Here is a 12,296-nt window from a genome sequence, read left to right as displayed (position 1 = left end):
AGGCTTCTTTAGTTCTAACGGACTGGTGCAGAGTCGCAGGCTTTAAACCGTGTGGAGTTTGTATGGACTTACAGAGTCGTTGAGGTCACATGTGAGCTGAATTTCAGAGTCGTTTAGATCACATGTGAGTCGTTGACCCACCCGGCTATCCTGTGTGTCATTAGGGTTAGATGGGTCCAGGTGTGAATGGGTGGTAAGTCGTGTGGAAAGGGATTCTAAGACTGCATTATTGGTAGGTGATAAGTGGTGTCGTAGGCCACCAGACAAGGGTAACGGTAGTAGATATAGCACTTAAGATTGTCTGACCCTTCCACTATCCCGACCTTCCTCCCAATGCAGACTTTGTCGCTCTTTTACTTCATGACCTCACTTCCTTCTTTGCTCATGTCATATACAGCCTCCTGGATCATGATCACGTGGGTTATACACAAATCATAGTGCATTTATTTTTGTTGCTATAAGGACAAACAGTGAATGATAACAGCCCGAACACTGATACCCAGCCCTACTGATGACAAACACAACTCTTTGCAAAGGAACATGATTGCTTCTGCAAAAATTACATTCCCTCTTTACGGTCACATCTCATTGCATTACTCTAGCTATTATAATAATCTGAGATGTATTACTAGCGAAACTGGCTTCCCTTTTCTCTCTTGTACCGGTAAGTCTTTCAGTCTGTTTCATTGACAGACTTTGCCACCATATCTGAACTAAAACCTTCTTATTCTCTACAGTAAGGAAATAACATAACAGAAAGAGTGAGACAAAGGGGATTGATCCATATTCTAGAGAGTGTAATAAGTCAACATTCAAAAACAGGTTGCCATGTTGTTTTCACCAAGCACTACATAGCACAATAAATTTGTCCATCCTATTCTCCTTCCTCTTGGCCAACACAACAGCTATTGTTTTCTGTCCACTTCACCCCGTCCCCTCATACTATTTGCATGATTGTGAGCCTGTACATTCATCAGTGTGCTCCTCCATACTGGGATCATCTTATTGTTGAATTCTGTTCATTTTCTTCCAGTTATTCACACATGATTGTCCGAGCATACTGCAGAATAGTCCAAGAAATATTCTTTGAGTGAGTCAATTTGTACAGTAGCAGAAATAAAACTGCATACAAAGATATGAGGCATGAAATCTAGAAACATCTAGTACGTAAATATATATGCAAATTCACAGCTAGACACACACATGCACTCATATAGGAGATAATCATACAGTTATCCATCTAAATTAACCAATCACTGCACAAGGATCATTTAAGCTTTGACTAAATAGCAGAGGATAATGATGACTGAAAACCAGCTTCTTAGCCACCACCATATTCAAAAGCACACACGCACACACACACACACACACACACACACACACACACACCAGCCCTCACAAACAGGTTTCATCATTGAGATGAAAAACACATAGCAGGACATAATATATACACATGTAGGCTGCACATGCAAACAACAGAGATGAGCTGACGACCAGAAAAACACACATTATTTGATAAAAATACTACAGTGTAATACAGTTTTAGGATCATCATTATCATAATGACCAACAGCAAGCACAAGAGGCAGCCAATCCAACTCCACTCACTAGTGTCATGCTTTTAATACGCACTTTATGCTACCATATTTAAATTAACTCTCCGTAGGGGTGGTTTGATGACCTTAACGAAGGCCAGTGGCAATTAAGTTGTCCTATAGTGCAATCTCAGGGTAAAAAGGGCTTCAGTAACCCTGACACTTTTCTCTGCAGCCACATCCTCCAGATGGTCCTGAGGAGTGTTCTTAAAGCTGGGGTGCAAAGTGTTTGTCTCCCACTTCTGGCATTGAGAGTAGCTATTCTTATGGCCAGCCCACATTGCCTACCTCTACCTGTAGCACAAGGGCTGCTTACACCAGCTGTGTGGCTGGAGCCTTCGGATTTTCCACCATACATTAGCTTCCACCATACTCCTAACTGCTGGTCTGTCCCTATGTTCCCTCCCCCCTCCCTGCCCCCTTTGGCTCTGAATGGTTGACATAAAACACATCACTTCCGGTGTGCCAGCATGGGAAAGTTGCCACGGACAGCAGACACTACAACTCCAGTATACAGGGAAATACAGGGAGCTTTCCCTAGCTGCAATAGGCTTACTCAGCATTGAGTGAACTTATCTGGCAGGGGCTTGAATGTTCATTTCATTCATTTATATGCAAAAGTCCTGCACTCCAGCTTTAAGGAGGCATCGTGACCACACGCCCTTCAAATTTTGAATTCATTGAGGTTTAGGATATTTCAACCAAAGCAATCACGCTATGAAATGTAATACCAACACAAGCCTGATTACAACCGAATACACACAAAGACACAAAGTCACGAACACCCACGGCACGGAGACGCACACATACCGTCCTGAGAGTCAGCAGAGTGACTGAACCAGGCAACCTTACAGGTCTTCTTACCCAGGTGGGCTGGAGACACTCCTACCACAGACAGCAGTGGCAGGATACCAAAACAAGACGACAGCATGCAAGAACAAGATGGCAGAGGGTGAGAGAGAGAGCATGCAAGACACATGTAGTGTACACACGCATCAAGTTTGCCCCTGAGATGACAGGAAACACACACAAATGTGCAGAGGAAAAGACAACATGTGATACATATACATAAATAAGTAAAGAACTAACACACCATTCAGATCACGGCTCATGTACGCTCACTCATGCTGTTACTAAAAACAGTGAAAATCAATATAATAAATGACATCTACTACTCTCTGTCTTCATATGAACACGCTATTCATGTCATACATCACTGTTAGGCCCCTGTAGCTCTTCACATAAAGATGGGATGATAGATAGCCACGTGGAAAGGTGTGTGGTCTCCGTATGAGTGTGTGGTCACTAGCATGACTTGTTCATGTTGTGAAATCCCATCTGCTCTGTGTCCCAGATACCCTCTCTGTCACTCACACTCTCTTTATTTCTATTTTCCCTTCCATCTCTTTCTCTGCTATCCTCTCCTCTATTCTCTAAGTCTCCTATCCCTTCTTGGGACGTGTGTGCGTGTGTGTGTGTGCACTGGTCTATGCAAAATGTCCTGGGCAGCAGGGACAAACCGCCCTCATTCATCTTCCCAGAGGAGGATCCATCCATCGAGGACAGAGGGAGACGGAGCAATAAGACAGCATGTGACTTGATTTTCCACCTTCACAAACAGAAGGATCATTGATCTTTCTGATGGAGAACTTCTGATCTTATGTATCAATCATTTGTCATCTTAATCTAAAGGCCTGAAGCCCAGTTCAGACCAAAGATTCGCGATGAGACAAGTTGAAACTGTGAACAGTGAAAACAAAAGTAAAACGACCTGAGCTTCAGGTGGATCGTATTCATAATAAATACACCACAATAATTCAAATAACCAGCCCGGATTAATCAGTCAATGAGTATGTGGGTGTGACATGCGCATACAGCATGCGGCAGCAGCGGCCCACTGTCCAATACTGACACACTGTGAGGACAGAGACCGACATAAGTGTCAGCAGCCGCAGGGATGTAAATGAAACAGACTCATCACTCAAGGGGGACGGAGGGATGTTGTCAGAGAATGCCACAGTAAATGAACACGCCGTCTGCTCACAGTTTGGGGCCAGCTGACTTCGCTACAAGCGGACTGGCTGTTGAAACAGGTGATGTGTCTTGTGTTCTGGTGACTTGGCAAGCTGAGTTGCAGGTGACACCATCATGAGCTGAGGTGGGCCAGCTCACACCACTGCAACTTTTCTCTGCAACGTTCTAAATTGATTTCATCTTGTTGCAAATCTTTGGTCTGAACTAAGCCTAAGTTCTGCCATTTAATGGACACCTGCAAGCTAGTCCAGGCAGTTAACTCACGCTGCACTGATTCATACACACACGTCATACGCCACTCTCTGTATGTCATCTTCAAAACACACCCTCCAAATTTGGCGGTCTATTTAAGCTGCAAAGTCTTCCCAGCTCTCCCTTTGCACTGTCTATTCTGCTGCTGCCCTACCCTAGCCCAACCTCCACCCCAGCATCCACCAGCAAGCTCCGGCTAAAGGGGGCAAATATGTCATCATCACTCCCCAATATCTCATGTAAACATATCTGCTGGGAGCGATCTTTTAGCGTTTACGTTGGACTACCCTGGATCAAGCACTTACACATTCTGTCTTGTTTTCTCTACAGCTAACTGGAGCTTGTTAGCTTTACCTCATACAAAATATCAGCGATGCAGAACTTGAAGGAGAAGAAGCATCTCAATATTTTGATGTGACATTTCACAAAATTGGCCCAACTGGGGGCCACATACTGTATTTGTTTGTTAATGTGCCAGCCACTGCTGATGTGTTTTTGCCACACTGATTGGCCCAGGGGAGCGCAACGCTAACAGGTGAAAACAAGTAGATTTGTTACGGATTAGCCACAGGGGTTTTGTGCCTTATTTTCATGTAAATTGGGTCATTGCTCATTTGACCATGGTAATTCCTTGAGCTCCACTGAAAGATTAGATCATCATTTTTTTTCCTTTCTTTCGTCTTGGCAGTCATCAGTGTTTCTGTGAATGAGCCACAGCGCTCTGTAGAAGATAAGCACACTGTGTGCAGAATGCATGCTCTGCCTCTGCATATTTAATCCTCATCATTCATTCATTCATCATCAATGTGAACAAGCTGAGCTCCAAGCATCTATAAAATAGTGCATACAGTACATACTGTAGTACAGACACACTTTCTGTCCTGTGTCCTGCCTCTTTCTCACCATCCCTCTCTGTATCTTCCCTAAGATCAAACCTCCAGGTCAAAGGAGGCCAGTACTATACTCTCCCACCCCAGGAAATGTAGTTCAGTCCTGGGGAAACATGTACCATGTGTGGCTGCCTCTCTCTGGAGGGTGTTAATCTGTGTGTGTACATTTCTGTCAGAGCACAAATACACACGTTCCTAAGGGTGTATACCTACAATATGTGTGTGAGACTTTGCATAAGTGTGTGTGTGTTTGTTGTGTGTATGTGTGTGTGCCCAGAGGCTATTAGCTGCAGTCTGACACATTCCACTAATATCTAAACAGGTTTTAAACCTCAGGAGGGTTCTCAGCCAAAGCAAGCAGACAATATTAACATCCTCTCAGTCTGTCAGTCAGTCACTCTGTCAGTAAGTACGCTGTTCATTCACTGACTGTGAGACACGTGATGGAGACTGCGGGGAGCTCACTACTTACGGACCAAACCCTAGATCTGACATGAACACACGCACAGTTAACCTCACAACTTGTTGGCTGTGCTAAGCACGAAATATCTTCAGATATAAACACAATCAATCCAATCCACACAATGTTCTTACTGTACGCAAAACACAGGAAATCCTAACTGCCAACACCAACACACGATTCATACAAATCACACGCACACGAGCACAGTCTTCCTCAAGGCAAAGTGGGGTAAGTAAATAGATCATCACTTCCTTTTGGTATACACACACACACACTGTAGTACTCACGGTTTCTAGGTTTGTCATCATCCAAGCCCTCCTCTTCATTCTCTGGGTCGATGTCTTCAGCCTGAGTGATCCAGTCTAAATAGCCCTATATTCACACACGCACACACAGACAAAGAACACACTGATTGGTGAGCAGTACTAAGAGCAGTCTCCTTATCAACAAAACTGCAGTCATCCGACATCAGTTTGGAATTTTATGAATGAAATGTTGCAGCATTTATTGTGTTTCTCAATGTCCCTGCACCCTGCTCTTGTACTTAACACTTTTAAATGATGTAAAGACATATAGTAGTTACAACTACAATATCTTAGTGTGATTTTTAAAAATCTTTTATGAGTTCACACTTGTATTTTAGGTTTCTACTTGAACGTGTTTACATGCTTTAATGTTAAAAACCCCCAACTTTTTTCCGCATACTATCTGTGCCGGAAAACCTGTGTTCTCTTTCTTAATGCTCCATTTTAGAGCCTGTCTCTTTGAGGCCCTCTCCCAAAAAAGCCCACTCTGCTCTGATTGGTCAGCGTTTCAGGGTCTGCTGTGCCTATGCTCTTGGCTTCTCTGAACCATCATTGTAGCCAGGGAATGACTGTAATGACTATATAGCAGCACTTTCTGTTGTGGAAATTCAACATCTAACAATTCAATTCTGTTAGCATGTAACTACATAAAGCAGTGTAATTACTTTAATGGAGTATAGTGTGCGACACCCCTCCCACTGTCTTGGAGGATGTTCCAGCCAACCTCATCAGGCAGTTGGCTGACATGGGAGGGTTGTTGCCTTGATTGAGCTCACCTTGGCCTTGAAGGCTATAAAAGCTGCCTCATGTTTTCACGCGATCAGTGATTACTTTTTACATACATTTACCCCATTATTTGAAACTTTAGCCACGTTTATTATGAACATCTGACATTGTAACACTGTATATATGACAGAAAATAAGTTAAAACATCATAGGTCCTCCTTAATGTATATACTTGACTGTCTCTTTGATTTCTTTTTTTTATCCTATCTGTCAAAATGTAACTTTCAAAAGTGCGTTTTATATGAAGTTTCCTTTGCTTTCTGTGCTCACTGCCTTACACCGAAAGAATTTTGTTTTTACCTCGCTTTGACATTTATTTAAATCACCTTTTTGCAAGCCTGGCCTTTATATACAGTGAATCTTAGTGGCAGGTGATGACTGTTTCATCAAACACAGACAGAACAGCCTACCTTGAGGTCCTCCTCCAGTTGCTGTTTTTCTCTGAGTTTCTGGAAGTCACCACGTGCCTTGGCCTTCTCTCTTTCCTTGGAAAACTCTCTGGGAGGGGGGAGCAGGATGGAGGGATTGGGCGATAGAGAGAAAGCAGAAACAGAGGGAGGGAAAACAGAATCTGAAAATCTAGACTGAAAACAAATCGTGTGACAATACTGTGATAGCACAGAATAGCTTCAGAACGGGAAGGAGGGAAAACCTGCTGAAGAGAGAAAAAAAATGTAAAGTGAGGAGAGAAAGCTCTGCCAAGGAGGCAAGGTGTTAATATGTAAATACAGATGAAAGCACACACAGGCAGACACGTTGGAGCTGGATTCACATCTCAAACAATTCACTATATCCAGATATATCTTTAAGCATCCAACAGATACTTAGCGTTCATTTTATATGTTGGTCAACATGATAACTTCTCCTTTACAGTATATGAAGACTATATGAAACGAGCTGCGCTGGCACTTATTGGATTTTATAAAATCACCTACACCATCAAACATTTCCAAATTGAATTGAATGATTAGAACTGATGATTCTAATCATTAAGCCTGATGCGAAGGTGGGAGCGTGAACTGAAACACCCCTACTGACTGACCAAATGTGATTTAGTCATAATGGGGCTAAGTTTTGTAATTCATGTGGATTAGTCATCTAATTGTTGCTGTCCCAGGGCAACAGGTCTCCCGGTGCCTCCAAGCCTGCTGGGAGTTGTAGTTTCACCAGCCCACCCCTGGGTCTCCTCCCAGTTGCAGTGTGCTTGGTACAGACCCAGAGGGAGGGACAGAGAGGGCATCCCTCACCAGCTGTACTGCCTCAGCTTGCTCCTGTCAAAGTGGAGGAGAGGCGGCTCTGCACCGAGGTCGTCCCGCATCACTGAGCTCCTCACCTTTTGTCTGCTACCTCATTCTTTCGGTCACCACCCAGAGGTTTTGACCAAAGGTCATAATGGAGATTTAAAGGCCTCAGCTTTTCATATAACGTTTGCAATTCTTCATTTGGGGGAAAAAAACAAGGATTGAAGTGTGTAAATGTAGAATTAACATGTATGTCACAGGGTATGTGTGAGTCTGGTCCTCTCCTCTTGCATCCCCTGAGAATATTCCTACTGATTATACACCTGTCCACTCATGAAGAGGAGATAGATGATTGGCATACTGGCGGGCTGGGGGCTCTTTTGCAGGGTTGGTTTCCTACTTAACAGGTGTGTAAATGAGAGGAGGCAAGAAGTCAAACAAAGAGACGGTGTGCAGCTAGTTGGAGCACTGATAGAGTAACTGCGCTGAGGACAGAGCAGCAGAGCAGCAGAGCAGCAGGGGAGACACCTGATTGAGAGAGCAGCCTGACTGAGTAACGACCCCCAGCAACAGCGGCTCCGCAGCAGATTGTCGTGGAGTGCACCTGAGGATGACAGAGACAGACGAGAGAGGATGCGCTGCGGGATAAGTGGAGAGGTGAAGCTAAGTACCTCTCATCATTCTGCATGATTCCAGTCATGCTAGACCTCAAGACAGCCTCAGCCTTGGCTTTGCTGTGGCCAGGTGATCCTCTTTGTTCATAAGTTCGGAGTGTTTATTGGTTTGATTTACATTAATAATTAGCGACCCATTGCATTAAGAGAAGAGAACAGGCTGTGACCTTGCTGTTTGTTTAATGCCTATCTGATGGGCATTAGCAGCCACTTTACTGTTTTGAACAGAGTGCTCCTTATTGAACAACAAGATAAAAATACTAAACAGGGTTTCAACCTGTTACATGTACTTTCCATTTAATTCCTAACACCCCTAAAGTCACTTTTAAGGAGCGATCTATCTTTCTTTACTTTATTCTTATAATACAGTATGATGCCTGCTTTTTTCAAGGACATATGCAAAGATGATTTAAGACAACTAAAATCAATGTTAGGAGAGTGTGAAATATTGAAATATTATGATGAAACCTGGTGAAATTACTTCCAGGTGTCAGGACGAAAGAAAGAATTAAGGAACATCTGATTAAACGCTGCACTTGGGGAAGGTCAAAGTCAGGTTGGAGCCAAAGGATTCATCTGGATGAGAGCTGACAGGAGCTGGGAGGCTTGGGAACATCTGCAGCTAAAAAGTGTACAAATCCAGATTTAAAGGTCCATTGACGAGTAAACTTTGCTGTCGTGAATATTCTAAATGAGCAAATATCAGTGCGGCCTGTGGAGTTCCCTGCTTGTCAGTTATCTCGTACCTTGTCATTTCGGGTTTGGAAATTACAGCATCGCCAGCTGCAAGATGTTTCACAGAACAGTCAACTATAAAAACCACAAGTCCACACTCTGCTTCATTGTAGACTAAACGTCAATCTGCGGTTTGAGCACGGTGCAGTAATGAATCAAAGGGAATGCATTTACAGGAGATATACAGCTGGGAGCGCTGTGGGTAGGTGCTGTCGATAAGTCATAACTATGAGTTCAGATCGTCCTCTCATGGCCGAAGATGGATGTAACTTGGTTTGTTGTTGAATGTAGATTTTACTGAACAGTCATTTTCTATGTTATGCCATTTTAAAGGCATGCTATGCAGAATTTTTCTAAAAAACTATGTCTACCAATGCATAGACTCACACAGAAGTAATTCCTCTAAACCATCACGATGCCGTTGTATTTTTCTACAGACACTCTGCCTCAGCCAACACACGCCAACACATGCCAACAGGAAATTTGGGGTTGGTTTTTGTCAATCCTGTATAGGAAATACCTTTATTTAAACAGAATTGAAGGTATCCAAAGAGGGAAAGACTCCCTCCATCCCCGCAAGAAAGTAGTCATGTTGTTTCTGCAGTCAAACAGTATCTCCAGCTAAATCAAGCCTGCTGGGGTTTTAGTCCAGTCAGATTACGGCTAATTTGTCAACAGCCTCTCAGAGCCAGTTAAGGACACTGCTCCTCCACTTACCCCCAGGTGGGTCCCACCTACATTAGCTAACCCTCTGCTGGCTATATTAGAGACCATTTGATGATTGTTATTGAGTGGAAAAAACAAAAAAATATCGCCTGTGATCGATCGACTATTTGACTACTTTTTGTGAGTAGTCCATTAATAGTCAACTTATAGCCTGTGGGCCTCATCTGGCCTGCAATAGGGTGCCAGGTGACCCGCCAAACATTTTCTAATTCATAATTTGAAAACAATGATTAATAGTGGGATTTTTGTTTGTACCTCAAATGCAAATAAGGTGCCAGGGTGCATAACAAAGCATCGAAATGGAGCTTATTTACAAGAAAAAAAAGTGCCAAAGGAGGATCCTCAGGAGCCCCATCCGATGTCCGGGCTAAGCCTCAAATGTCCTCAAATCCTAGAGATGCCCCTGTGTACATCTGACCTGTGTGGGGCTGCTGCTACTGAATTTGCCTTGTTTATTAGTTTTATCTGATAAATATCATTAATGTTTGTTTATTAACTGGCCCCTTGCCTGCTGTCATTTTACAAAAGTGGCGCCTGTGCAAAGAAAGTTGAGTATCCCTAGAAACTACTAAAATGCAGCAATTTTGAATGCCCTACCAGCTGCATATGCAATCTGTTTTTTTAATAATGTTCAATTAAGTGGGATATTCTGCAGCTATGAAAGTCTGAAAAAAGTTTCAGACTTACCTGAAAGTTCATCTGATATTATGCAATCGACACATAGATTTTAATTAAACAGGTCCCCTGGAGAGCAAGACCAGGATCCATAATAAAACCATAGACTGTCATGTGCCATTTCATTGATTTTTACAGTCAGTCTATAGCCTGGAACAGAATTAGAGTGTGTGTGTGTGTGTGTGTGTGTGTGTGTGTGTGTGTGTGTGTGAGACAGATAGAGAAAGAGAGCTCTGTGAAATTTAGAGGAATGATGGAACAAATCAAAAAGTCGCGCACACACGCGCACACACACACACACACACACACACACACACAGATCAATGAGCATTAGGACAAACTGCTACTGTCTCCCTTGTCAGAACATTAGCAGGAGAGCCAATCCTATTGATCTGTGTTTGTGTGTGCCATCGTGTGTGAGTGTGGCTGTGGGTGCAAAACTCTAAGGCATCACTCTCATTTTCTCCATTCCCATCATCTCATTTTTCTGTCCTATATCGCCATTGAATTCTGTTTCTTCCTCACTTTCTGTTCCTTTTTCTTCCCCTCTCCATTCTCCTTCAAGACAGCCTCTGTGCCTATTCTTACATTTACATAATACAGCAAGTCCAGACAAACACAGTCACACCCGATGTTTCTGTCTCTACATCCGTCACTCTCCTTCTTCCTGTTTAGCCATTAGTTATTATGCCAATCTGAGACCCACACACACTCCATGGAGGAAGCAGTTGGTAAAAGGTCAGGCTGTGTAGTGTGTTGACAGCATCATTAGTCAGAAGTCAGACAAATAGTCAGACAGCCAAACCCCCCAAGCTGTTTGGAACAGATAGACCTCTATTATTTTTCCCACAATGCCGCTGTCACATCGCTGCGGGTATCAAGAGTCAGATTCGGGTTAGTCAGTCAGGGGTGAAGCACCTCACTACCCTTAAACCTGATCCCTACCCAAGTTCATCATGACCTACGGCATGTGAAGAGCCCAGCAGAAAGAGTAGAGGATAATGTGAAACTTTTCACACATGAGCTGTGACGTTTTTATACAACAAAACAAACCTGTAGTTAATTATGAAGATAATAATAACAATAACCATATGCTTTAAGACCTGTATGTGACATTTAGAGCATATCTATAATTTAGAGTCTGGAGCAGGATTGCCTGCACATGGCTCTCAACATGGAGGTGGCTGAGTTGGCTAGTAGCTAACAGTGCTAGCAGCTAACAATGCTAATAGCGTGAACAATCCAACAGTGCTGACAGAGCTAACAGGCGATTAGCTAGCCAAATGTAAAAAAATATGGCTTTATCTTTACATATCAAATCTGTACATGTGAAATGGTTTCAATACTTACTTAAAGCTGTATCAATACTATTAATACAACTTTCTTACTCTGTCTTCTCTCTGACAGCAAGATGACAAACACATTGTTGAAGCACCCTACAGCTCTCACTCACTCACAGGGCTATCTTTTCTTCATTTGTCTCATTCGCTGCGGTGGAATATACAGTGTTGTGGCACAGTTTTGTTTCTCTACTTGCTTTTTATTGCTTTTTGAATGTGTGACAATCTCAGAGGATTTTGAATGTGTGCACTACCACAAGAACAACACTGTTTTCATTAATGTAATTACGTTTTAACTACTGTTAATGTTTACAGTCTTTCTGCTGTACTCTGCAACAAAGCAAGAAAAGAAAAGTCGCTGTTGTCATGTTATAGCCTTGTTATTTTTCTACTTTTGTACAAATGTTATATCGTATGCCCTCAATGTAAATTTTTGGAGAAGTTAAGCATGTTAGTGCAGGGCTGCCAGAGCTTTATATCTGTCCTATGGACAATAGTCCTACACACAAACAATGCCTGGAGGAAGATCAGCTCTGCGCTCAGGATTTCAGGTAAATGAGCTATGATACGGTGCGTATTA

The 12,296-nt window shown here is 42.9% G+C and overlaps 1 protein-coding gene across 1 annotated transcript in view; it reads right to left on the bottom strand.

The window, feature by feature from the left end:
• cacna1c (calcium channel, voltage-dependent, L type, alpha 1C subunit) overlaps positions 1-12,296 on the bottom strand; it is a 301,347-nt gene that overhangs the window by 84,174 nt on the left and 204,877 nt on the right. The window contains exons 9-10 of the mRNA XM_050036618.1: positions 6,736-6,823; positions 5,522-5,606 (exon numbers count right to left, since the gene is read on the bottom strand). Coding sequence (XP_049892575.1) covers positions 5,522-5,606; positions 6,736-6,823 — 173 coding nt within the window. The remainder of the gene's footprint in view (positions 1-5,521; positions 5,607-6,735; positions 6,824-12,296) is intronic.

Source organism: Epinephelus moara, chromosome 23 (assembly GCF_006386435.1).
Source record: "Epinephelus moara isolate mb chromosome 23, YSFRI_EMoa_1.0, whole genome shotgun sequence".
NCBI lineage: Eukaryota > Metazoa > Chordata > Actinopteri > Perciformes > Serranidae > Epinephelus > Epinephelus moara.
This window is presented reverse-complemented; position numbering and strand designations above follow the sequence as displayed.